Consider the following 27,090-nt stretch of genomic DNA (forward strand, 5'->3'; position numbering starts at 1 on the left):
TGTCTGAGGCCAGATTTGGACCTAGCACCTCCTCTCTCTAGGCCTGGCTCTCAATCCACTGAGCCAAGCTGCCTCCCTCCCATTTTACAGATGAGAAAACTAAGACTGAGAAAAATTAAGTAACTTGTATAGATCAACTTTACTGTTTGAGGCAAAATTTGAACTCAAGTCTTTTTGATTCTAAGACCAACATTCTGTCCAATGTGCCAGCTGGCTGTCTCTCTAGCAAGTTAGCAGATCTTAGGTAATAGCCATGTTGCATAGAAACCTTCTTTATAATGTAATAACCTTTATCGTTAACTATGTAATTATGATCACAGGCATACTTAAGATAACTTTACTAATAGCCATTCATCTATTTCAGGTACTCCTGAGTGGCTACCATGTGCCTAGCTCTACAAAGCCTAGTAATCCTCGGAGCACAGGGGGGGAGGGGGGAGGGCAGGCAGACTTTGAGGGAAAGGAAATATAGGCAAAGATGGCTTACAAGCCAGTGCTAAAAAAAAAAATAACATAGTTCTATGTAAGAAAAAACAAGAGACACGCATTAATTTACCCTTACATGGTCTCACCTCCTTCCTATATTTATGTGTGGATAAGAGAAGAGATGGACTTTGCACAGAGTTTGGCCCCTTTCCCAAACTCCATTCCCCTTAGGGACAGCTATATGTTAGATATCCTGAGCGAAGTAATCAATGATATTTTGATAATATGTGTATGTTTTAGTGACCAATATTTGTTTTGTATTAAAAATAATACCAGAATAGCCTAGCACATGATTTAAGAGTGTAGCATTTCTCCATTAATCCTCCGTATATATTTTTCCTTTTTTAATATATACTAATCAAGTTTACACTAGAAAACCCCATTGAAAGAACAATAAAAATGCCGCTCTTAGTTCTTATGATTCTACAACTGTACTTTTGCCATGTCTATAATCAACATCTACACACAATTTGTCATTCTAGTTTTCTCTCACAATTTGCATCATAGACCGTCCCCACATAATGTCCAGGGACCAATCATTGTCAACAAATAGTAGCACCTCCTATAGGAATATTCTCCCAATCCCCACTCACACTGGTAGGTTGGGTCCACAGAGGGATGCTGACTATTTCTCCCCTCAGGATTGTATCAATTCTAAAATCAATCATGACTCAAAGAACTTTCTGTTCTATGCTTAAGCATAGGTCAAAGCCCTTTCCATTGTTTAGCAAAAGGTTTCTGTCCTAAAGTAATCTTAGGTAGGGAGGAGGAGGAACCTCCCATGCCAATGGGGTTCACATTCCAATAGAGTTCCCACTATCAGTAGGAAATTCTTCAAGTATGAAATTTCCCAATGGTGAAATTTCCAACATTTATAAGTCTAAGAAATTTTAAGGTTTACAGGATTCTACCATTAGGCAGCCCTAAGGGGCTAGAGTTTCTGTTACTGTTGCTTATATCTGGTGTGTTCCTCCAATATCAGTTAACCAACTGACTTCTCCCCAATATCCATCAAATAGTTGATATCAAGATATTCTTTTACAAAAGGAAATTTACTGAAAGGTGTAGCAAGGACAGTGGTTATAAAACAATCCCCATACCAGGAAACAACACTCTCCTCTTGCCTCTGCACAAAGTCCCTAAGAAGAGTGAGCTAAAAACACAGTTTAGAGAATTCATGGTGCCAAGGAGTACCTCTCAGGTCTTGCCCCTGGGAGTCTTTTTTCTCTCTTCTAGGAGTCCCCACCAAGTTTTCTTTAGGGTGAGGTATCACCATTGGACAAGTCACTTCTTTGTATAGCTGGAATAGCTTCTTTTACGACTCGTTGTCATGGCTTATTGGTCAATCCGCTGGGTCAAGCAGGTCATTTGGCTGCTTCGAGGGCTCCTCCCCGGACTCATCTAATGCTGCTATTGGGCTCTGGTGGTCTCTCTTATCAACTCTGGTTGCTGAGGGGACCTTTGATAGCTCTTCCAGACTTATGAAGCTCTTGTAACCCGGTCCATTCTGTGTTTGGATGATCATTCACCTAAGATCAGGAAGGAAGAAACACAATAGAACTGGAAGTACCATGCAGTTAGGGACACATGGTGACTGGATAGGAGATATGGTTTGATGCCTTACTCCTACATAAAAAGATACAGCAGTTCTTGTCTCTTGAAAACAAGGAAGGAAGGAAGGAAGGAAGGAAGGAAGGAAGGAAGGAAGGAAGGAAGGAAGGAAGGAAGGAAGGAAGGAAGGAAGGAAGGAAGGAAGGAAGGAAGGAAGGAAGGAAGGGAGGAAGGAAGGAAGGAAGGAAGGAAGGAAGGGAGGAAGGGAGGAAGGGAGGAAGGGAGGAAGGGAGGAAGGGAGGAAGGGAGGAAGGGAGGAAGGGAGGAAGGGAGGAAGGGAGGAAGGGAGGAAGGGAGGAAGGAAGGAAGGAAGGAAGGAAGGAAGGAAAGAGAGGGAGGAAGGAAGGAAGGAGAGGGAGGCAAGAAGAGATAGGTTGCTCTAACCTTTTTTTATGCACATTCAGTTCTAACTCAGCCTTCACTTAGTCTTTCCAGTTTCCCAGCCAACCAAAAGACTTTTCATTTTATAGTATTAACCCAGAAATCACTCATGGCTAGAAAATTACTTCAGAAGTTCCACATATTGGTTTAGTAGTAGGCAGAGAATATTATACATGTTCTCCATAATCCATCAGTAAGGGTTAATCTGAGAATGTTCTAAGAACTGGACTATCACCCATTACATTCTTTCTCCCCGTTGAAAACAAATTTAAATCAGTAAATCAGTTGTGGTACATTTTTAACTCACTGTCCATATTGCCAATCCAGAATAGTTCTTTAGGGTCCTAGAAGGTTTAAGCATATTCTCTACTGCCACATATAGAAAAAAGTGTCATAATAGTCAACTTGATATAGATGTTATGCAGTTCCTCATGTATATATAAAAACTATGATTGCCCTCATATAGATTTATGCAGATTCAAAAAAAAGATAATTTCATAATGTTTATCAGAGGTCATTGGCTATTTTAGAAATCTCTGAACTTTAGAGTTATCAGGATTATCTGATGGGAGTTAGTCAACTGCCCTCTAGGACACAGATTGAATCTTAGATGAGAAACTGAGGAAATACTTGGATGAAGTGCTTGCTATATATATAGGGTTCATCTGGGATAAGTCTTGGGCCCTTTATATTTGTGAGGGACCCCTGGAGAGACCTCACATTTAGGATTTTTATTAGTGTATGCTCTAGTTTTCAGGATACTAGAGAAAAATAAGCATCTTTTCTCCTTAAAGAAAAAGATTATAATTATACAGTAGTTCATTTTCTGCCCTTCTTTCTTATGAATCAGAAGTTTCTTTGCAATATCAGTCACATATTTGAACATGTATGTACTAATACCTGTTGTTTTATTCTTCCCACTTATTCAAATTCATTCAACTGTTTAGTTGCATATATCTCATAAATGTTCTTTTCCTGCTCTTTTTTTGCTTTCAAATAAACATAGACTGTTTCCTTTCTATGAGATCTTTATAGGCCCATGGGATGAGGATAGATTGTCTCACTACTTTAGTGTTTTAAGTTTGAGCCTACTCACCCCAGAATCAAGTATGTATACCCCTTTTGAGAGGATGTTTTATGACTTTTAAATCTTCTCAGTAAATTCCCTTTTATAAAAGTTCATTAACATTAATGGACTGATCATTATTGAAGGATCATACCGGATGGGGGCTCATGAATGGTAATAAGATGCAAAGCCTCAGGGTTAACCCTAGAATCCTTAGGAAAGATGTATCCACCTGCCCTCTCCAGATTTAGGGGTTAGAAGAATGAGCCCAGAAAAGGTACTACAATAATATGATGAAAGCCTCCTGTAAGGTTCTTTCAAAACACACTAAAATGAAATCATTTGTTTCAATATTTATGTCATTGGTCCTATGGAACTGTCTTTGATGACATTATTTTGTCTAACACCACTTTATCTGAAGCAATTAATGGCATCTACCTGTGCTTAAACAATGCCAAGAATTTTTATTACACACTTCTTAGGAACAAGACACTCTACTGGACATTAGATAACTAAATGACAAAGTCCCTGCTATTGATTTTATAGATTAACAGATAGGATAGGGTGTATAAACAAATGGGCATAATTCAAGAACAAATGTAATAAAGGCAAAGGAGAGATACTGATAAAGAGCTAGAGATAAAATGCTCAAAGAGTATTTGAAGAAGGAGCAACCACTTTTTAGTAAGATCAGGGAAGAGATGAGCCTTGGTACAATGGAAAGAGTCAGGATATGGATTCAAATTCTCCCTTTGTCCCATGATACTTCTGTTACCTTAGGCAAATCACTTATTATGTTGTCAGGGAGATCTGAACTAGATCTATTTATTATTTTCCTCTTTCTGGATGTTTCACCCTCTTACTGTAGCCTAAAATAAAATTAACCTTTTTACGCTGCCATAATGAACTGTTCATTCATATTGAACTCATAGTCCACTAAAACACCTGCATAATTTTCAGATAAATTACTATCTAGCCAAGTCTGCCTTGTTCCATACCTATAAAGTTGATTGTGTTTTATCCCAAGCATAAGACTTCCTAATTACCAGTATTAAATTTCACTTTATTATATCTGGCCCTGCATTCTAGTCTGGTGATATTTTATTGAATCCTGACTTAGTGATCAGTATTTTAACTCTCACTTCTAGTTTTGTGTCATCTATACAGTTGACAAGGGTGCCATCCAGGCCTTTATCCAAGTCAATGATCCATATAAAAGCATTATGATCAGAAGATCATAGATAGAGAATTGGAAGGACTCTAAGAAGCTATGTAGGTCAAGCCAGGTTTGGAGACAGAAGGTATTAGATTCAAGTCTCAAGCACTACCTAGTTATTTGACCCTGGTCAAGTCACTTAACCCCCACTGGCTAGCTCATAACAATCTTCTACCTTGGAACCAATACACACCATTGATTCTAAGATGGAAGGTTAGAGTATTAAAAAAAAAAGGCTACCTAGGTCAACCCAGTCATTTTACAGTTGAAGAAACTGAGGCTCAGATTATGAAATTTTGAGTGTCACCATCTTCCTAGTTACCAGACTAGAAACTCTGGTGTCATTCTTGGCTTCTTACTTGAGCTCACCTTATTTGTTAAAACTGTGGCCAAGCCTTGTTTCTCCTTTCACAATATTTTTCCTACTTCTTCTACTTCTCTCTACTCCCATAGTCACCATGCTGTCTCATGCCATCCTCATCTCACCCCTGTACTCCTTCAATCACATCCTGGTTAGTCTAACTGCCTTGTATCTCCTCACCCCAATCCATCTTCCATTTAATTGCCAAAGTGATTTTCCTAAAGCCCAGATCTAACCTTCTCCATCAATGCTACTCAATAAGTCCCAGTGCTCCTTGTTATCTCCAGGATAAAATATAAGATTTTTGGTTTGGCATGTAAAACCCTGGCCTTTTCCCATCTTTCTTATTGTTGTTCACTTGTGCATCATGACCTTTTGTACTTCTAATCTTTCACCTCTCTGACAAGCAGTGAGAAGCATGTTTCCTAATTAATCTGCTAGAATCATCATAGTCACTGTACTGAACATAGTTCATAAGTTTTTTGAAGTTGTTTTCCTTTACAATGTTGAAGCAATTGTAGAGAATGTTCTCCTGGTTCTGCTTATTTCCCTTTACATCAGTTCAATGTCTTACCAAGTTCTCTGAAATGTTCCTTTGGTCATGTCTCATGGCACCAAGAGAATTCCATTTCATTCATATACTATCATTTATTCAGTCATTCCCTAGGTGGTGAGTACAACCTTAGTTTCCATTATTCTATGATTCAGTGACACTTGTCTTCTTGTCCTCTTTTGAACACAGCACTCCATCTCCCAATTCAACTCCTTTTTACCATGCTCATGATGCTCTCCCTCCTCACTTTCAACTCTTGGCTTCCCTGGTTTCCTTCAAGACATCTCCCCTTCTGCTAAAGACTTTTGCCAATCTGCTTACTAACTTCTATCTTAGAACTGAAACTAGGAGAGAAGGTAAGGATTTAGGGTGCGAAAAAGAGTCAACTCAAGTGCTACTTTCTATAGAAAATTTATTGTATAAGGAACTGATTAAAATTTATAAGAACAATGGCCATTCCCCAATAGAAAAATGGTTAAAGAATATGAGCAGGTAATTTTCAAAGGAAAAAATCCAAGCCATCAATAAACAGATGAAAATCAAGTCCAAATCATTATTAATCTGAGCAACAGTTCTCAAAGTTTAGTCTTGGGTATACCTAATGGTTCCCAAGATCTTTTCAGGGGGCTCTTAAAAACTATTAATATTATTATTATTATAATTTTAGTAAGATATTTTAATTTCTAAAATGGACCACATTATCACCAAATGTAACTGACATAAACAAAAGTCTTTTGGGGTACACTCAATAATTTAAAGAATGTATAGGAGTCCTGAGATCCAAACATTTGAGAACCAATGAATCAGAGAAATGCAAAATAAAGAAACTCCATAGTTCTGCCTGACATTTATCCAACTGGCAAAGGTGAAAAAAAGTAAAATGACAAATGTTGGAGGTCTATAGGGAAACAGTAACACAAAGGCAATAGTGGTAGAATTATGAATTGGCCCAACCTTTCTGGACTGCAGTTTGGCACTATGTCCCCAAAGCTACTAATCTGTGCATACCGTTTGACCTAGAAATAACACTACTAGCTATATATACAATGAATAGGTCAAAGAAAGAGAAAAAGAACATTCATGTACAAAAAGAATGATAGCATCTCATTCACTTAAAAAATAATAAAATTAAATTTAAAAGAATGCCTATCCTACTTGTCAAGAAGACCCTTCTTCCAGAAAATCACACCTTGGGTCTGCATCTGGGTATGGTTGGGGCAGGGGGGTGGGCAGTGGCACAGGTATCACAGTATCATTAGTAAGATACTCCTCCGGCTGGAGGGAGAGAGAAGGAGAGAGAGGGAGAGAAGGAGAGAGGGAGAGAAGGAGAGAGGGAGAGAAGAAGAGAGGTAAAGAGAGAAAGATGGAGAGAGAGAGAGAGAGAGAGAAAAGAGAGAGAGAGAGAGAGAGAGAGAGAGAGAGAGAGAGAGAGAGAGAAAGAGGGAGAGAGAGAAAAAGAGGGAGAGAGAGAAAAAGAGGGAGAGAAAGGGAGAGAGGGAGAGAGAGAGAGACAGAGACAGAGACAGAGAGAGAGAGAGAGAGAGAGAGAGAGAGAGAGAGAGAGAGAGAGAGAGAGAGGGAGAGAAAGAGGGAGAAAGAGAAAGAGAAATGAAAAAGATTCTAGGAATATAGACCAATAGAGAGAGGAAATAGTTAAAGATAAGTGGAAGAGATAGGTAGATAGGATAGCTAGATAGATATATGGAACAGACAGAAAGGAAGATGGAATAGACAGATAAATAGAGATAGTCAGATGGGATAAACAGATAGACTGACAGATGAGAGAGGGACAGAGAGATAGATAAATAGAAAGACAGATGGAGGGGATAGAGAACGAATTTATTAATTGCTTACTATGTGACAGTCATGTGCTAAGTTCTGGAATACAAATAAAAGGAGGAAAAATGTGGTCTCAGCCCTCAAGGAGCTTACAGTGTAATGGGGGAAGATAACACATAAAAGGGAATTGAAAGGGGGTGGGAAATAACTGTAAAAGTATATGTGATGCAGTGGTCCAGAATCAGAAATTGAATCAGGAAAGGAGTGAAGTGAACATAGCTGACCTGTGCTTTTCCTCAAAATGGAGTTCTAGGAGGAATTTGCCAATCAAGAAGAAGGGCTGTAGAGATGGAAGGATTTTCACTTGTCCATAATCTCTTAGACTGGTAGGGGAAAGAAGGGGAGGGAATAAATCTTTTTATACTCCCTACTATGTGCCAGGTACTGTGCAAAGCACTTTTCATATATCTCATAAGTAGGGCAAATCTATGAGTCAAATCAGCCCCTTTCCACCAGTTTCTGTGTTAGGGTTAAGGAGGGGAATACTGGGGTGATTTCTGTCTCAGCCAGCAGGCATCCATCCCCAGCATCCTGATATCCTTTCCTTGACTATTCAAAGAAAGAGGTAAACACACACACACACACACATATACATATATATCAACTTTGATACTCAAAAGATAGGATACTTGCACGCATACACACACACTTAGAGGTATAAATACAAATGTAGATATAGATGATACACATTTTTCTTTATCTATCAGCTGGTTTCCTTGTTAAACCTGCACAATGTAGAAGATCATTGGATCTTCCTTCTTTTCTGCTTCCTTTTCCACTTGGGATTCCCAAAGTTTTTCTCAGAACTGGACTTTCCCTTCTGCCTCAGGGTGACACCTCCCAGATTAGGAAGTACCTGCCCTAAACAGCTGCAGGAAAGGCTCCCAGCCCAACCCTGGCTTGATTGTCCACAGTCCTCCTCTTGGCAGCTCTGGGGGCCCAGGAGGAAGTAGTTATTTTGGGTTTATGGATTGATAGGCACACTCCAAAACTCAGATTTTTCAGTGAGTCCAGTGTACCCCCCTCCTTCACCTCCCCCCCCCCATGCTGTACCTTTGAGGAGGTACAAAGGGATATGTACTTCAAATAAAATAGCAAGAACAAAAGTACCAACATGTCCCCCAACACATTGAGAGCACATTCCTACAGAACTATCTATGTAGCCAATGGTCTAATCAGCTTTGGCCCCTCACAGATTTGGGAACAAACCATTGGGAATTTTCAGCAATATATCACTATCTATTTTGTCATCTTTTACCTCCTCCTAAATAGTTAGTAAACTGGGAATTTTTGAAACCATCTTATTTCTAGGAATTCTATTGTATATTGAGCAAACAGACCCTAGCACACAAAAAGCAGTGAAATAGTAAAACGTTCATTTGGGACAATATGAGCACTAGAAAAGTTCTCAAAAAAGTTTCCTCAAAGAAGTTAGTGTGTTAATGAAGAAACATTTTTTCAGCTCTGGCTAGTATCAGGTGCTGTGCTTCATGCTGGGGATAAAAAGAAACCACAAAAGCATGGTGCCTCCTCTCCAGGAAGCCTCCCATAATGCCCTAGACAAAGTAGCCTCAATAAATGCTATTTATTGGTATTAAAATTCAGGGACTGGTGCATTCTCAAAGAATTTCCTCTTATTATATTCTACAATTTTCTCAAAAATGGATATATATTTTAAACAATAAAGTCATCTAATCTGGTTGATGACATAAACAGAAAAGAAATTCTTTTTGTCACTGGTTTGGAAGGCTTCTTTTAATGTATCAACTGGATCACATGAAGATCTCTCATTCCAAAAAAATCAAACCTAAAATTTCTAATGTACTTGTATACCATTACAAATCATAGATAATTGTGGCAATCATTGTTCCATGTGTGTTGCTTTTATTAAAACATAAGTTCCTTGAAGGCTGAGACTATCTCTGCTTTTGTATTTGAATTTCTTGTGGTTTTAACCATTTTTCAGTCAAGTCCCACTCTTTGTGCCCCTATTTGGGGCTTTCTTAGGAAAGATACTGGAGTGGTTGGCCATTTCCTTCTCCAACTCATTTTACAGATGAGGAAACAGGCCAACAAAGTTAAGTGACTTGCCCAGGCTCAAATAGCTAGCAAGTATCTGAGACCAGATCTGAGCCAGGTGCTCTACCTACTGCAATCTATTTGTATGTTCAGTGTTTTAGCAAAGAACTCAGCACATAGTAAGTAAATGCCTGTTCATTCATTCATTCTTACTCTCCTATTAAATTTCCCTACTGTATCTTCTCTGAAGGCAGGAACCGTGTGTCTTTAAAAAAAAAATTTAGAGGGCAAGTGGGTGGCTCAGTAGATTGGAAGCCAGGCCTAGAGACTAGAGTACTGATTCTAAGACAGAAGGTAAGAGTTTTAAAAAAATTAACCCTTATCATCTGTCTTAGAATCCATATTAAGTATTAGTTCCAAGACAGAAGAACAGCAAAGGTTAGGCAACTGGATTAAGTGACTTACCCAAGATCACTCAGCTATAGGAAGTATCTGAGGCTAGATTTCAACCCAGGACCCCCTGTCTTCAGGCCTGCATCTCTATCTATTGAGCCACCTAGCTGCCCTCAGGTGTCTTGGTTTTGGTATCTCTCTTATCCTTCAATCCAGTGCTTTGCACTCAGTAGGTGCTTTATAAACTTTTGATGGATGGAGGAACTTATTTAGAGCACAGCACGGGATGCCATTTAGAGTGAGGAAAGAGGGTGGGGAAGGGGAAGCTAAAGATTGTTGATGTCACTGGTGACTTAAGTGTTAGAAATGTATACACACTCACCAGCCCTTTCATGTCATCCCTAGAATCCACAACCTTGAATTTAATGTACTTACCAGCTTACTACATAATTAAAGAAAAAGGGAATCTTGGCAGACTTGAGGAGAAGGTACCCAGCCTGTACCTAAGAAGAGAGCAAATGACCAAAGTAGAAAGAGAATATGGTGTAATGGAAAGAGCATTAGGCTTTGAAGTAGAAGGTTTAGGTCTGAGTCTTGCCTTTGCCACTTATTCACTGTGGGACATTGGCACAAAATTTCACTCCCAGCCTCAGTTTCCTGATCTGTAGAACAAATGGGTTGAACTTGACAGCCCCTCAGATCTCTTCTAGTTTGAACATCACAAAAGTGACCTGTTATCTCAGTTTCTCTTCTAATAATAACACACTAAACCCAGGTTCAGTGTCACCCACAAGTAATGAGAGCCATAAGTCCTTGTCCCTACTTTTCTAAGAGATGGACACCATGGAATTGCCCTGGGAGCAGCTACTCCCTGGCTGACACCGATTCCACCCCAAGATTAGGTACAGAAAATTCTGAAGGAGGTAGTAATCGTCAGGGTGGGGGACAGGTGAATACAAGGGAAAACTATGTGAAGCACTCATTGGAGTTAATGACAGTTAATGGGAGAGCAGGGTAATAGATACCAAGCTTTGCTGCTCTGCTGCTCCCTTAATGAAAGGCCACAGAGGAGATGTTTTGAGTGGGTGTGCCTCCTAGATGGCCTTCTCAGTTGAGTATAGGAAGGGTGGTGGCACTCCCAGAACTGAGTACTTAAAAATAAAACAGCCTTCTCAGTTTCAGATTTGACATTAGATTCAACAAGGGAGAGGCTGGGAGGGAAGGAAATCCAGGGTGAATAATGAAATCTGGGAGAGTGGGCAGCTTGGCATCCTTGAAAGAGAATGCTAGGCTACATGGACCACCTTCTTTAACTGTTGTTCTCAAGCTGGGAGAGTGAAAGAGACAGACAGGTACAGAGACAGAGAAAAGGGGAGAGACAAAAGTGGGGAAGAAGGAAGGGGGGGAAGGGGGAAAGGGAGAGGGGGATAGATGGGGAAAGAGGAGGGAGGTGGAAAGAGAAACAAGAATTTATTGTGCCACGCACAATGCTGCACTGAGCTAAGTACTTAAGTATTATTATTATGTTTGATCCTCTTAACCACCCTAGGAAGAAGATGTTATTATTATTCTCAGTTTATAGTTGAGGAAACTGAGACCCAGGTTAAGACAGAGAACATTTTCCCCAAAATATGAATTCCAAGCCTCCTAGAAATTCTTGGAGCATCTCCCTTGGGAAAAGCAATATACTGAGAATTTTTGTTCCATCATTTTCAATCATGTCTGACTCTTTGTGACCCCATTTGGGGTTTTCTCAGCAAAGATACTGGGGTGGTTTGCCCCTTCCTTCTCCAGCTCATTTTATAGATGAGGAGCTGAGGAGTGATCTGGCTGCCTTTCCCATATCCAACTCTTAGGAGATATGATTTTGGTTTATTTTCTAAATTACCATCCCCTCTGGCTAATGAGGAGTCTTTCTCATCTCTAAATGCCAGTCCTTTAGCCCTGATTCACACCTAACCACAAAGCTCCAAGTATTCAAACAGAAGCAGGAAGTGAAAGAAATTCTGCACACCTTTTATGGAAAGGTCTTTTTACACTAAAATTTGCACTGGGATTTGTGCAGGCTGCTTACTATTTCTAGCAATGACCAGTTCCAGCCTCTACTCATGCTGATATTCTATTCTTGTCCTCAGATAGACCTTCTGGGAATGTTTTGGGATTTATTGCTATCACCTCATCCTCAGTGGGAGGTAAAAAGCCAAATTTTTAGGTATTATTTCCACTGTACTCACCTCCCCATTTCCCCATTTCCTATCTTTCTGTCCTTAGATATGGAAATCTTAGATATGGGAAACAGCTGGTTTTCATCCTCTAAGAAAAGTGGAAACTGTGTCACAACTTTAAATTCTTTTCATTTTACTTATATCTTTAAAATATAATTTATTTTAACGTTGTTACTGGAAGCTAAGTGGGAGTCTACCAAAGTAGCCATTCAAAAGGCAAATGGGTAATGAGTTTATAGTCACAGGGACTTTATAAAAGTAGAGAGGAGATTGGTGACTGATTAGTTTCACAGCATTTTGACTTTGAAAGCAGAGGAAGAAAGGCAATCTGCCAAGTTATTTGTATGTATACACATGCTTGTGCATGCACACGCACACGTGCACACAAGCACACACAGAGTCATGGAGGGTCTCTGATATATTGGAAGATGGGTTACCCATACCAATGAAATCAAAGGTCTTTCTTAAGTACTGAAGACAACATATATGCATATACCTATGGAGAAATATAGCATATATAAATAGGTTTGTATATATGTATGTGTGTGTGAGTGTGTGTGTGTGTGTGTGTGTGTGTGTGTGTAATGAATGCATTAACTGGTACAGGGCATGAGAATTGGTTTCCCACTCTACCCCCAACCCCACTTAATTTAACTGCAGAGAGTAAGAGGCAAATAACTGTGATGTATAGAGATTGGGACAGTACTTGTGATTTCACTGGTAAAAGGAACTCTCAGGTTAAGAAAACTGCCCCTACCAGTACAGGTCAATAGCTTTTTTTGCAACTGAATATTCCTAGTGAGTTCCTGAGAATAATTAGAGGTTAAGTGACTTGCCCTGTTGAGCATCGCACATATCTCTCAACAGAAGTTACAAGGTATTCATCTGTTGGATAAAATACAAAGAGGGATCTACACCCTCTTATCCCTTTTCCAAGATGCAATTTCCCTGATCCACCTGAAACGGTAGCTCTCCATTGGCTAGTAAAATATTGTTTATGTCCCTGGTGACCCTTCCAAAGCAAGTTTACCAGCCCTGAGTGACAGTGGAAGCATAAAGGAGACAGCAAGCAGCTCTGTGCAGTGGGAATTTTGTGCCTTTACCAGAGTGCAGCAATGGGGATAGAGGATTTCTTTCTCCTTCTCCCATCAGTCATAACATACTCAACTCATAAGAGATAGAGCATCCAGCAGGGAAGAGATGAAGGAAGAAGAGGCAGAGTTAGTGGTGGGGAGAGACAGAGACAGAGAGATAGAGTCAGATAGAGAGAGAAAAGGAGAGAAGGATGAAGGGAGATGAAGAGGGGAAAGGGAAGAGAGAGGGGATTGGGGGAGATGAAGGAGAGGGGAAGGAGAAGAGGGAGGGAAAGAAGGAAAGGTACAGGAAGTAGAAAGGGGGAGAGAAAGGTCTGAGGTATGGGGCCCTGGCAACAAAGAGAAGATAGATAATTATGAATTCAAGAATTATCCCTGGCAGTTGGAAGTAAAATTACAGAAAGCAGCAGGCCCAGCTGAGTGACCTGACCAGTAGAGATCCTTCTTGCCCTGGGAAGGGGACAACATGATGAGAAGAAGAAAAAAACACCAGTACTAATAATATGGGTTGCCTTAACTATGTGCATGTCAAATCACCAGTATTTCTGTATGCCCTCTCTTCCCAGTGATATTTTATAGATTTGTAAGCAGATTCACTCCAGGTTCATGGCAATTATGTTTTGTAGCTATGGTTCTTACCATGCCATCATCTCTTAGTGCATCTTGGCTTTGAGCTAATTTTGTGAGCATGTTGACAGTAAGAGGTAAGTAAACCATCAAAGGTTCATGAACTCTAATTTTAGGAGTACAGACCCACAGATTATCTTTGAAACAGGGAGAAGTCACCATCTTGGTAGCCAACCTGGAAACCATCAGTGTTGAATCAGGTAGGTTGCATAAAGGGGTTATTACACATATCAGTTGGGCCTTTTTATATCCCTTTTCTTTGGTGCTCCCCAAAGGGCAATCAATTAGATTATAAATTGGACTATGCTAGATGATACAAGATCAAAGATTTAGAGCTGGAAGGGACCTCAGGGACTGGAGAAAGAGCTGTACCTAGGAAAGTTTCTGCTTTGAAGGTTGGGCTAAATTGTCCTTAAAAGGGATTGAAACTGTCCCCAAGACTTACTTGGCCCAGGGGGCTAAGAGTTCAATGTCAGGAGTAGGGACCTTTCTTTTGATCCTGGCTGACTATTATAGCAAATGCTATATTCTTCCTGAATATTCTTTCCATGCTAAGGCTAAGTAGACTTTTAAATGGTATTCAAATGACTCATTTTGTTGCCCTCCGGAACATGAACCATCAGACCAATCTGAGTCTGATTGGACTACAATAGTGGCCATGTGATCCAAGCCCCTCATCTTTTAACTGAAGCCCAAAGAGGGGTTCTATGACTTGTCTAAGGTCACACAGCAGCAGAGGCAAGATTTCAACCTAGGATTTCAGACTCCAGAACCAGTGCTCCTTCTAGTACTATGGTCTTCTGTCTCTCTAGATCTAAAATTCTAAAAATCGAGGGTAACACTTAAGATTATAGATCTAGAGCTGTAAGGAAGCCACAAAACATCCTAGTCAACCCCTCATTTTACAGGTGAAGAAAACTGAGGTCTAGAGGTTAAGTGATTTGACCAAGGTCCCAAAGCATTGAGCATGCAAGAGACAGGTTATGTTATGTGTCTATAACATATATGTATATACACATATGTATATGTGAGTATACAATATGCATGTATATAATAATAATCACAACAACAATAATAATAACTAATATTTATATGGGGCAGTTAAGTGGCAAAGTGGATAGAGCACTGGGTCTAGACTCTGGAAGAAGATGAATCGGAAAGATTCACCTTCTTCCAGAGTTCAAATATGGTCTCAGATATTTCCTAGCTGTTTGATCTTGGGCAAGTCACTTACTCTTGTTTGCCTCAGTTTCCTCATTTTTAAAATGAGCTGGAGAAGGAAATAGCAAACTAATCCAGTACCCTTGCCAAGAAAACCCCAGTTGGAGTCACGTAGAGTTGGTGTGATAGAGGATGGCATTAGAGAAAAAAAGTGTCAGACTGAAGAGTATGTGAAACTGATCACCTCGACAGGGGAGGGGCTCCAGGAGTGGGAATCCTGAGGAGAGAAGACTCTACCTGGGAGATCAGTGAGGGTCTCTCCATCTTGAGATGTCGAAGAGAGAAGGTAGATAAAGACTTTCTCCTGAGAGTTACCTACTTTTCCTGCTGGTGGACTGGAAATCCTTCCCCCCAACACTTCCCAATTGAAGGACCTTTCTAAGGAGAAATCTGAGCAGACTTTACTTCAGCTGCTATTGCCCAGGGGTGAGTCAACCTGACTTTCTCTCAGGGGGGCTCAGGCTGCCAAGGCCTGAGTTCCTTCCAAACTTGAGGAGGGAGGAAAAGGGTTTAGATAGAGATAGGGACTTCCTTTTCCCACTTTCCTTTTCCCATTCTTCCCTGCCCATTATTTCTTTTGTATTATCTGATTGAGTTAACATTAAAAGTTATCTGTTCCCCAAGCTAAGTGTGAGTGAATGGATCTAGGGGAGACCTTTTGGGTCTTGAGTAGTGGAGGGTCTGCTGTCTCCCCTGAACCCCACTTTTGAGAAGGGGGTTCTCCTCTCTTTCCCTCTCTCTCTCATACCAAAAGTCCAAACCTCCCTTTGGGGGTACATCCCTCCCTTCTTTCCTTTTTTTATTTTTTTTAAACATTGGACACAACCAAAACAAAGGAAAAACAATAACAATAAAAACATTTATTAACATTTGCTATGTTTCAGGCAACGTGATTTATAGTCATTATCTCATTTGATCTTTATAACAACATTGAGAGGTACTATTATTATCCCTAATTTACATATAAAGGAATTGAGGCAAACAGAGATCAAGCGATTTGTACTGGATCACACAGCTAGGAAATATCTGAGGCTACATTTGAACCCAAATCTTCCTGACTTCCAGCCCAGGCCTCTATCTATTGAATCATCTAGCTCACACATACACATAGGTTTATATTTGGTTCAGCCTTTTCTATCCAATGGGAAAGAGGAACAACCTCCTCAAAATGGAAACTGTGTGAGAACATGAAAGGAAATCCAAAAATAGTTCAGCATCATCCCTCTCTAGTTCAATGCTAACATCAAGTCTGGAATCACTGAAGCTGTGGGTGGGATTCCAAAGGACAGGACTATGAAAGGAGTATCCCTGCATGATTCAGACTGGGAGGTTCCAAGCCCTGGAAGCACAGTCTCTATGTAAAAGTCTGAAGAGTTCAAGAGAGAAGTGGAAAACTTTCAGGCCAAACACAAAGTTACTGGAATTATTTATGATTAATATAGCCAGTCACAAATCAGATCCAGAAACAGCAGTAAAAGAAGAAGGGGAGCACAGAAAAGAATGCAAAATCTATTTCCTGAGGACAGCTAGATAGCAAAGTGGATAGAGCTGTGGGACTGGAGTTGAGACATCCTGGCTTCAAATCTGGCCTCAGACACTTCCTAAATGTGTAAACCTGGACAAGTCACTTAACTCCATTTGCCTAGCCCTTGGTCTTCTGTCTTAGAATTGTTACTAGGACAGAAGGTAAAGGTTTTTTAAAATGTATTTCTTTCTTGAGCTACTGACAAAGGGAGAAAGGGACAGAGAGATCTTTTGCTCCTCTGAAGATGGGAATGACTCATTATGGTAGACACCTATCATCAAAATCCATCACTGCTGAAGTACTTTGTACTATCAGTCAATTATCATAAAATCTCATCTCTTCAAAAAGGCATTCATTGAGTGTCATCCTTGGTCTTTAACCACATGAGGTTTTCTTCTTTTTATGGACCCTAGTTCTTTCTAGTTCTCAAATACCACACTCTATCTCTCAACTTTCTGCTGTCCTTCATACCTGGAAGGGTCTTTCTTCTCATCTCCCTTCTGGCTTCCTTCAGCTCAACATTCCCCAATTGCAAATGGTCAAAAGATATGAACAAACAGTTTTCAGATGAAGTCAAAGCTATCAATAATCACATGAGAAACGATTCTAAATCCTTCTTGATAAGAGAAATGCAAATTAAAACAACTTCAAGAAGTTTTCAGATGAAGTCAAAACTATCAATAATCACATGAAAAATTGTTCTCAATCTCTCCTGATTAGAGAAATGCTAATCAAAACAACTCTGAAAGGAAACAAGACTGACAGTTGGTAGGGGAAGGGCTAACTGGGAGTGGCAGTTGGGTCTTGTAACTAGCACTTCCTTCCTGCCATGAGTGGCAGTTGGGTCTTGTGACTAGCATTTCCTTCCTGCCGGGTTTTACTTCCTTCCTGGTATTGGAGGAGGGAGGAGCTTGTTCAGCTCAGTCTGGTGTGGTGTGCCTCTTCTTAGTTCAGCCCGAAGATTCAGGCCCAATCACTTAAGGTCAGAACTGTTCTTGTTTGCTTTCTGTCTACTGTTAAGATTCTCATTAGACAAAGCGAGGACTGATATAAAGTAGACGGCAATGGGAGTAACCCTCTGCCAGTCTCTGGGGCCTGGCCTCAGCTCTGAAGCTGAGGAAAAAACTCCAATCCCAACTGGTTATTAAACTTTATGTTATTTGAAATGGCAGTTAGATAAGTGGACTATCTTTTCTGGGCATAGGGGGAGCTGAACATCAGTTCAGTCATTCAATAACAAACAGTCCTTATCAGACCCCTGCTGCTTCCTCTTGGCAGGGGGCATCTCCCTCCTTTACCTCACCCAGCAATATTCCCTCTCTCCCCTCAACTCCTCTATACCCTGCTACAAACCTCACATTATCCCCCAGTTTTTCCAATTCCCTCATTTCATCCTTTCCCAATAAATATTATAGGTACCACCTCACACCTAGCAGATTGACCAATATGACAGCAAAGGAAAATAATAAATGTTGGAGGGGATATGGCAAAATTGGGGCACTAATGCATTGTTGGTGGAGTTGTGAACTGATGCAACCATTCTGCAGGGCAATTTGGAACTATGCCCAATTGGCTATAATAAAACAATGCATACTATTAGGATTGTATACTAAAAAGATTTTTTAAAAATAGGGGAAAGGGCTAATTGTTCAAAAATATTTATAGCTGCCCTTTTGTGGTGACAAAGAATTGAAAATTAAAGGAGTATCCATCAATTGGGGAATGGATGAAAAAATTATCATATAAGAGATAGTGATTTAATAGTATCAGAAAGAGTAAGAAAGACCTACATGAACGGATGCAGAGTGAAATAAGCAGAACCAGGAAAACATTGTACACAGTAACAGCAATATTGTGGAATAATTATTTGTGAAAGACTTGGCTACTCTCAGCAATAAAATGGTCCAGGATTATCCTGAAGGACTTATGACAAATAATGCTATCCACCTCCAGAGAAAGAACTATTAGAGTCGGGCAGATCAAAGCATATGATTTTTCACTTTAGTTTATTTGGGCTTTGATTTGGGAATTTCAGTTTTATGTGATTTTTCTCATATAAAAATAAAAAATTTGGAAAAATGTTTTGTTATTCAATCAAATTATTTGTCAGCTCCAGGAAGGGGAAAGGAATGGAGTAAGGGAGGCAATTTGGATCATATGACTTCAGAAAACTTATAAAATTATTAATATATGTAAGTGGTCAAATAAAATATCTTGACAAAAATTAATTAATTAAATGAATAAGACTCAGCTCAAATCTCATCTTCTTCAGGAAGCATTTCCAGGTTCTTTGCTCTCTCCACTCCCCCTTGAGCTAGTGCCAGTACCCTCTCTTTGAGACTACCTTTCATTTATCCTACAAACATCTCATATGTGTAATTTTGGCATGACTTCATCCTCTTTAGAATATGAGCTCCTTGAGGGCAGAGATCATGTTTTTGTCTTTCTTTTCAACCCTGAAGCTTGGCACAATCTCTGGCACATAACAAATGTTTAATAAATGTTTGCTGAGTAACTGACAGATGAGTTACTTTTGGCTCAAAAAAGATAAGTGTCTTGCTCAATGTCTAAACTAAAAAGGCTGAGGGAGATTAGGGAAGTAGGGCCAGGTCTCAATCCCTCAGTATAGGACTATTTCATCAATCTATCACAATTACGCACTACAGTCAAACACTTACCAAACTCCATTGCTCTTTTACTAGGAGCCACCCTGAGGGCCATGATGAAGTCATTCAGTTGCACATAAGAAGAATATATTATGGCAACAGCTTTGTTAGATAATTTTTCCAGCTTTTGTTTTATGGCAGGACCATGTCTGACAGATGAGTTACTGTCCTACTTTTAAAGATTTTCAAGCTTGGAGATAATCCAAACTCCTCTATTTTACCATCCTGGGACTTCAAAGTCCAAAACATCCTTTAATGGCCACCTCTTTATCTCATTGCCCCCAAATTAGAATGTCAACTTCTCAAGGGTAAGGATTGTCCCACTGATGTGTGTATATGTAATATATGTGTATATATGTGTCTCAGGTATACATATACACACATATCCCCAGTATTTACACAGTAAGCAAAAAGTGTTTTTGCATTCATTCATCAAATGTAAATAACAGAGGGCAGCTAGATGGTTTAGTGGATAGAAAGCCAGACGTAGAGAGAAGAGTTCCTAGGTTGAAATTTAGCCTAAGACATTCCCTAACTGTGTGACTCTGGGCAAGTCACTAACCCCGATTGCCTAGCCCTTACTGCTCTTCTGCCTTGGAACTCATATTTAGTATTGATTCTGAGACAGAACATATGGGTTTAAAAAAAATTGGGTACATCCGCTACTAAGGTCCTAGGCATCTAGCTAATAGATTGCCCACCTAGGATGCTAGGTGAAACTAACCCTTCTTCTATTTTTAGCAGATTCAAGTACAAACTGACTCTAGAAGCATAATGGACTTCAGCCAGACCTTGGACAGTTTCCAAAAAAGAATCCTAGCATTTCACAGTGACCTTCCCCCCTTCTCTGTCTCTTTCTCTGTTTGTCTGTCTGTCTCTGTCTCTTTCTTTCATTCTCTTTCACCAAATTCTTCCTCAAATCTAGCTCCCATATTATCTTCTGTGTCTAGTTCAAGCCACTGGCCGATTGTTCTGTTGTTTATTGAAGTGGATGAGCTGGGTAATATGCCCTTTATAACAGCCCTTAATTTACTGCCGGAGAGGGTGGGTGAGGTAAGAGGAGGGATCGCTTCCTGAAGGTACTGGAGGCTCTTCTTTCTGCAAAGGCTACTTTTTAAATCTTATAAATTGTCCTCCAAAGTTATCCTCCAAAGCAAGCAGTCTGAGAACAGGAGCCCTGGGGATTATTGCCAGAGGCAGGGAAAAACAACAACAACAACAATCACTGCCTGCCCACAAATGTATTTAATAGCAGATGCCGATATCCAAGAATGACTAAAGGACTGGCAGCTCCTCAGGTACCTGGGTGAGAAACAAATTTTCTTTTTTTTTCTACATTATTTTCACCTCCATCTACTTGGAGCATTCTTTTGGACCAGTGGGAACAACTCAACTCACTTTAAGGGTTTACAAAGGACTTTTGCCTCAACCATCATATGAATAAGAAATGTAAGTATCATTATCCCCATTTTAAAGATGGGGAAACTGAGACTTAGAGAGGTTAAATCATTTTTCCTTGTTCATGCAGTCAGGAAATATGACTCCAAGAAAAGACCTTAGTGACCATCTAGTCTAACTCGCTCAGTTTTACAAATGGGAGAACTGAAGCTTAGAGTGGATAAATCACTTGCTCAAGGTCACAAAGCTATTAGTGTAGGAGGCAGGATTTAATACCCAGTTCAGTACTCCATCTGTCTTTTGACTTTTTTTTCAGTTGTATCTGAACTATCTGTAACCCCATTTGGATTTTCTTGGCAAAGATACTAGAGTGGTTTGCCATTCCCTTCTCCAGCTCATTTTATAGAGGAGAAAACTGAGGCAAACAGGGTTAAATGATTTGCCCAGGGTCATACAGCTAGTGTCTGAGGAAGATGAGTCTTCCTGGCTCCAAGCCCCACACTCCATGCTCTCACCACTTACCACCTCTCTGTCCCTCTTTCCATTGTACCTTGCTGCAATTAGATATGAATAATTCTGACTTGGGCCTATGGCCCTTAAGGAGATCAATCACTTCATGCTTTCCTTAGACAACTATTGATCTTGGGCTACTTTGACAATAGACCTTATGGCAATTACCTTGTTTGAACCACTATTTTAATAATAGTAACTCACGTTTATGTGTTGTGCTAAACACTTTATAAATATTATCTTGGAATATTCATAGCTGAGCTCTTTGTGGTGGCAAAAAATTGGAAAATGGGGGCAGCTGGGTAGCTCAGTGGATTGAGAGCTAGCCCTAGAGATGGGAGGTCCTGGGTTCAAATCTGACCTCAGACACTTCCCAGCTGTGTGACCCTGGGCAAGTCACTTGACCCCCATTGCCTAGCCCTTGCCACTCTTCTGCCTTGGAGCCAATACACAGTATTGACTCCAAGACAGAAGGTAAGGGTTTAAAAAAAAATTGGAAAATGAGGAGATGCCCTTCAATTGGGGAATGGCTGAACAAAATGTGGTATATGTTGGTGATGGAATACTATTGTGCTCAAAGGAATAATAAAGTGGAGGAATTCCATGGAGACTGGAACAACCTCCAGGAAGTGATGCAGAGTGAGAGGAGCAGAACCAGGAGACCATTGTACACAGAGACTGATACACTGTGGTACAATCGAATGTAATGGACTTCTCCATTAGTGGCAATGCAGTGATCCTGAACAACCCAGAGGGATCTAAAAGAAAGAACATTATCCACATTCAGAGGAAAAACTGTGGGAGTAGAAACACAGAAGAAAAACAACTGCTTGAATTCATGGATCGAAGGGATATAGTTGGGGATGTAGACTCTAAATGAACATCCTAGTGCAAACATCAACAACATGGAAATAGGTTCTGATCAAGGACACAAGTAATACCCAACGAAATTTTGCATTGGGAAGGGTGGGTGGAGGGGAGGGAGGGAAATAAAGTGAGTATTGTAGCAAAAAAAAATTTTTTAATAAAAATTAAAAAAAATATTATCTTGGGGGCAGGCAGTGAAATAAAGAGTCAACTGTCTGGAAATTATTACTTCTTGAGATAGAGAAGGTAAATTGAGGGGAACCTGTTTCTTCAGCAATGACTGTTGTTCTCTGGCTGACTGTGACTAGAGAGGGCTGCCTAAAGGAACCTGATGCTGCTTATTGGTAATGGAGGCAGAACAGAGACATGCTGAGGTACAGGGATGCCACCACACAGGGATACTGGTACACAGGGGACTACTTATAAGGGACTGCTCTGGGGTTTACTCTGGGGGTTGCCTATTGATCCCTACTGATTGCTGATAGATCAATCTATTTCCTAAACTCCTTCCTCCCTCACTCCCTCCCTTAACCAACCTCTTTCCACCCAGTTCTTCTTGAAGCCTTTGGTTCCTTCCCTCCCTCCTGAGTAAGCTCTAAAGATACTCTAGTTGCTTTCTCAGTCAAGGAGTTTATTGGGATAACAGGATGGGAAAGTGAGGTAAGAGGGATGAGGAATTTCCCTAATCTAAATGAGATAAAATTGAGGGTTTGGGGAGTCACAAGTGTGACTCTTAGACAGTTAGTAAGATGGAAGACAACAGCAGTTCAAAATCTTCTTTCTTCTTCTTCACAAATCAGCCAGATCTTTCAGCTTAACCCCAGAAAGAAACAAAGTTCAAAGTCTCTCCTTTTCTCCTGGCCAGCTCAACTCTCTTACAGACCACCAACTCAAAAGTTTCTCCTCTGATCAGCTTCCACTGCTCAGAGCCAGAGAAACAGAGACCAAGTCCCCAAAAGCTAAGTTTCTCTTCTCAGTGTCAACTTCAACTGCTCAGAGTTAGAGAAAACAAAAAAATCAAATCAGCCTCACAAAAGTCTTTCAGCCAACTTCAAACCTCCAGGGAGAGAGAAAGTGTGTCTCCCAAGTCAGAGACAAAGTCAAAAAGCCCCTCCCCCCTGTCAGCTTAAACTGCCACCAAACCAGGGACATTCCATTGGAATCTTCTCTTGCATCTTGGTCCACAAGTCCTGCAAAATCTCTCTCTCTCTCTCTCTCTCTCTCTCTCTCTCTCTCTCTCTCTCTCTCTCTCTCTCTCTCTCTCTCTCTCTCTCTCTCTCTCATGTCTCTATCACAGCAGGTAGCTGATTGGATAGAAAGTCAGGCCTAGATATGGAAGATCCTCTGTTCAAATCTGACCTTAGACACTTCTTAGCTATGTGATCCTGCATTGAGAGTCAGATCTAGAGACAGGAGGTCCTAGGTTCAAATGCAGTCTCAGACGCTTCCTATATATGTAACCCTGGGCAAGTCACTTAACCTCCATTGCCTAGCTCTTACCACTCTTTTGCCAATACATAGTATTGATTCTAAGACAAAAGGTAAGAGTTATTAAATATATATACATATATAATATAATTTGATGTTTGATGATTTCATTTGATTTATAAATTTTATTTTATTTGATGATTATTATTCACATTTTACAGTTGAGAAAACTGAGGTCAGCAAAGATCAAGTAACTTGCTCAAGGTCACATAGCTAATTGCTTTTGGAAGTCGCATTTGACCTCAAGTCTTCTTACATCTATGCCCAATACTCAATTATTTGTGCCACCTGGCTAATCTGATTTTAGGAAGCACCTCAGCCACATTTCATCTCACCTTTGCCTCATTTCTCTTTAGAGTTCACCTCCTTCTCACTCTTGCCACACTGATCACCCTATGGCATTCTTCTCTTCATTGGTGATTCCTTCCCAGGGAACACTATTTTAGGAAGGACCAAAGCCTTGCTTGAGCTCTACTTTCTTCCCCTTGTCTGCCACACTCTAAAATAGTACCCTTCTCCCCCAACCCTAGCTTTCTATCATCCTTCTATTTGCTATTGTGATGTAAACTCCATGAAGGTGGTAATTGTCTTGTTTCCTTAGACTGATATCCTAAGTATTTAGCACAGTGGTAAATATAGAATATAGGGCTTTGTCAGTCTGTCTGTCTCTATCATCCATCCATCTATCATTTGCCCATTTTCATCCATACATCTATCATTTGTTTGTCTATCCATCCATCTCTCTCTCTCTCTCTCTCTCTCTGCATTTTTAAATGATGTTTTCCTTTATCAAACAATTTCTTAGCGTTTTTCACTCCTCATTTCCTCCATGGTCCTTCAGTTCCAATTCTTCCTTCTCCTGTGCAAGCTTTGGTGATCTGTATCAAGATATAAGTAGTGATCACATTCCTACTCCATCTGCTTTACTTGTGATCACCTGGGAGCATATTCAGTAGCACAAGTCACTTATGGATCTAATTATTCTCTCTGCAGTTTTGCCCTTTACTCTTCCCAAGTGGTAGCAGATATATCATCCCCAGAATTAGCTTTATGGAAAAGGAGGAGTAAAATATAGAGAGAGCCATGACTTACAATATTGCAATGTGATCTCAGGGTACTCCCCAAAGCATCTTTCCCTATCCACTGGCTGATACTAGAAATTTCCCAGAGAAAGCTTGTGTCTCTGTGGGGCTAAAGCAGTTGTTACAAACCCAGGTGTGATATTTAAGTTATCAGCCAATATACCCTGAAAAAATTATTTCACATCCTAATCTGTAAACACATATTAAAGAGGAACAGAAGAGAATATAGGTTGTCCTGGGCACTTGAGATGGAGGAAGAGGCCATCAGTGAAGGAGGACAAGAAAGGATGGGGACTTTGTGAGGACAGGAAAGACAAAGTTTTCCCTACTTCACAGTTTTGTCTATAACCAACCATGCTCCATGAGTCAATTATTCATCCAGTTATGCAGTGATTATGAATCAATTATGTATCAGCTGTATGCCCATATGCCTCTGGCTTGCTTCCATTTACCACATAGTGTACTGGGCAAGAAAAGAAATCCCATCTAACTTCAGTGATGAAGCCTGCCCAGTCTGGGGTAAAGCAAAGAAAGACCTTGCTGAGGTCTGCAGCACTGTAATCACCACTCTGGGAGGCCCTGGGCTCCTTTAATCTTTCACTTAATGGACATCAAATCCCTGTCATTAGCCAAATGACTGACCAGCCTGGTATCATTCTACAGTCAGAGAAGAAGTGTCTCAGGGAAGTAGGGAGACTTGTTTAAATCCAGAGATGAGTCACAAAAGACAATTGGGAAATGACAGTGCAGGAGCCCTGGTTCTTATTTTCTTGTTATAACTTCAATATTATCCCCCCCCCCCAAATTTTTTGCTTTATCCTAAGGGCTCAACCCAAAGAATATTTGTTCAATAAAACATTAAATGGTTATTAGGTGCCTACTGTGTGCAGGGAACAGTTCTGGGTGCTGAGGCACATGTAAAGTTTAGGTGAAACACAATCCCTGCCTTATGGAGCAGAATCTTATATATAAAGAGAAACTGAATGAATATCCCTTGAGATGTCATTTAGTTCATCCCCCTGATTACAAACCATTTAATTATTAGCTCTATAGAAGGTGATCAGACAGATCCCTAAATAGTTTTGAGTTTGGTGTAAGCCATTCAGTTCCAACCTGAAGGCTGTGAAAGTAATTTCTGCCAAGGTGTCTAAATGTCTTTCTAAATTTTTTTCTGAGCAGGGGTAAATTCAAATCTATGATTTCATTCATGCCACTTTGCCTCAGTTTCTCTCCCTATCAAAGGGAAAAGAAGTCCAGTTAGCCATTCAATCAAGCCACCAACATTTTTTGGTACTGTTGCCCAGAGGGCATAACTGAAACAAACAAGCCCAACAAGGAATGAATTGCCTACTTTAAAGGAAGGGTATTTTCTGATTGCACATGACTGATTCCCTATCATTCATCATTCCAAGATGAAGAAAATAAACTGGTGCCAAGTGTGCATTTGGTCAGGTTCCTGAAGATCCGATCATTAGATATATCTTGTAACCTGAACTCTTCCACCTTCCTTCATCACAAGACCCTTGAAGATGGTAACCCCATTCAAATAGTACATGAAAGCAAATTCATACCTCTTCCTCTCTTAATTCTTGTGATGCACAGTTGATGCTTCTCTAGCCAAAAAAAAAAAAAAAAGGTTTCTCTTACCACCATTGCCTGTTCTCTGAAGTCACTGATTTACTCTTTCCTCCCTTTGTATCGACTGGATCCTCTGTTCTATTATTGTCAAAGTTCCCTTCATCTTAGACCTCTTATTTTAAGATTCCTTTCATGTTCTTTCATTCATAGAAATTGTCTCCAAAAGACTGGCTATTCTCTACATCTACTCTGAAACATAGAGCCAGGAAAAAGGTAAACTGCCTCTGCACTGTCACTTCACCTTCTTCTGTCATCATCACTCAACAATCTCTCCTCCTCGGAAGTTTACTCCAACAACCTATATTGTCCTATCTAGAACCTTGTTCCTGTCATCTAGATAATTCTTCTAGATAATCTATACCCCAGGTCATTCTTTCTCCTTTCTCAAAGAGTTAAGTATCTGAATCTTAGTCTTCCTCTCTACTCTAAATCTAGCCATCAGAATTGAAAACCTCAATAGACACATCAATGTCAAATATGGACATGGGATATTCACAATAAGCAATTTCCCAATGTTCAAAAACATTGGCCTCCCTGTTCAATGGGTAAAATTAAATATCCTTTGGACAATGGCTTATTTTCATCTTTGTATCCCCAATACCCAGCACAGAGCCTGATACCCAATAGGTACTTAATTGTTTATTGAATTAATTGAATTGACAGCTATTAACTATGACCCATATCTTCATTATACCTCAGTGACACAGGGGAAAGTTATTTCCTTGATCTTACCATGATCTTACCATCACGCAAAATTGTTCTGTCTATGTCCATGAACCCAAGCTTTTAAATTTGTCTCTGTAATCATAACTTACTATATTTCC

The 27,090-nt window shown here is 40.0% G+C and overlaps 1 protein-coding gene across 1 annotated transcript in view; it reads right to left on the reverse strand.

Moving 5' to 3' along the window:
* Positions 1-1,519: 1,519 nt before the first annotated feature.
* Positions 1,520-27,090, reverse strand: part of UPF2 (UPF2 regulator of nonsense mediated mRNA decay) — a 183,215-nt gene continuing 157,644 nt past the window's right edge. The window contains exon 23 of the mRNA XM_016426031.2: positions 1,520-2,015. Coding sequence (XP_016281517.1) covers positions 2,012-2,015 — 4 coding nt within the window. The 3' untranslated portion in view covers positions 1,520-2,011. The remainder of the gene's footprint in view (positions 2,016-27,090) is intronic.

The sequence above is a fragment of the Monodelphis domestica genome, chromosome 5, assembly GCF_027887165.1.
Source record: "Monodelphis domestica isolate mMonDom1 chromosome 5, mMonDom1.pri, whole genome shotgun sequence".
In the NCBI taxonomy this organism is placed as follows: domain Eukaryota; kingdom Metazoa; phylum Chordata; class Mammalia; order Didelphimorphia; family Didelphidae; genus Monodelphis; species Monodelphis domestica.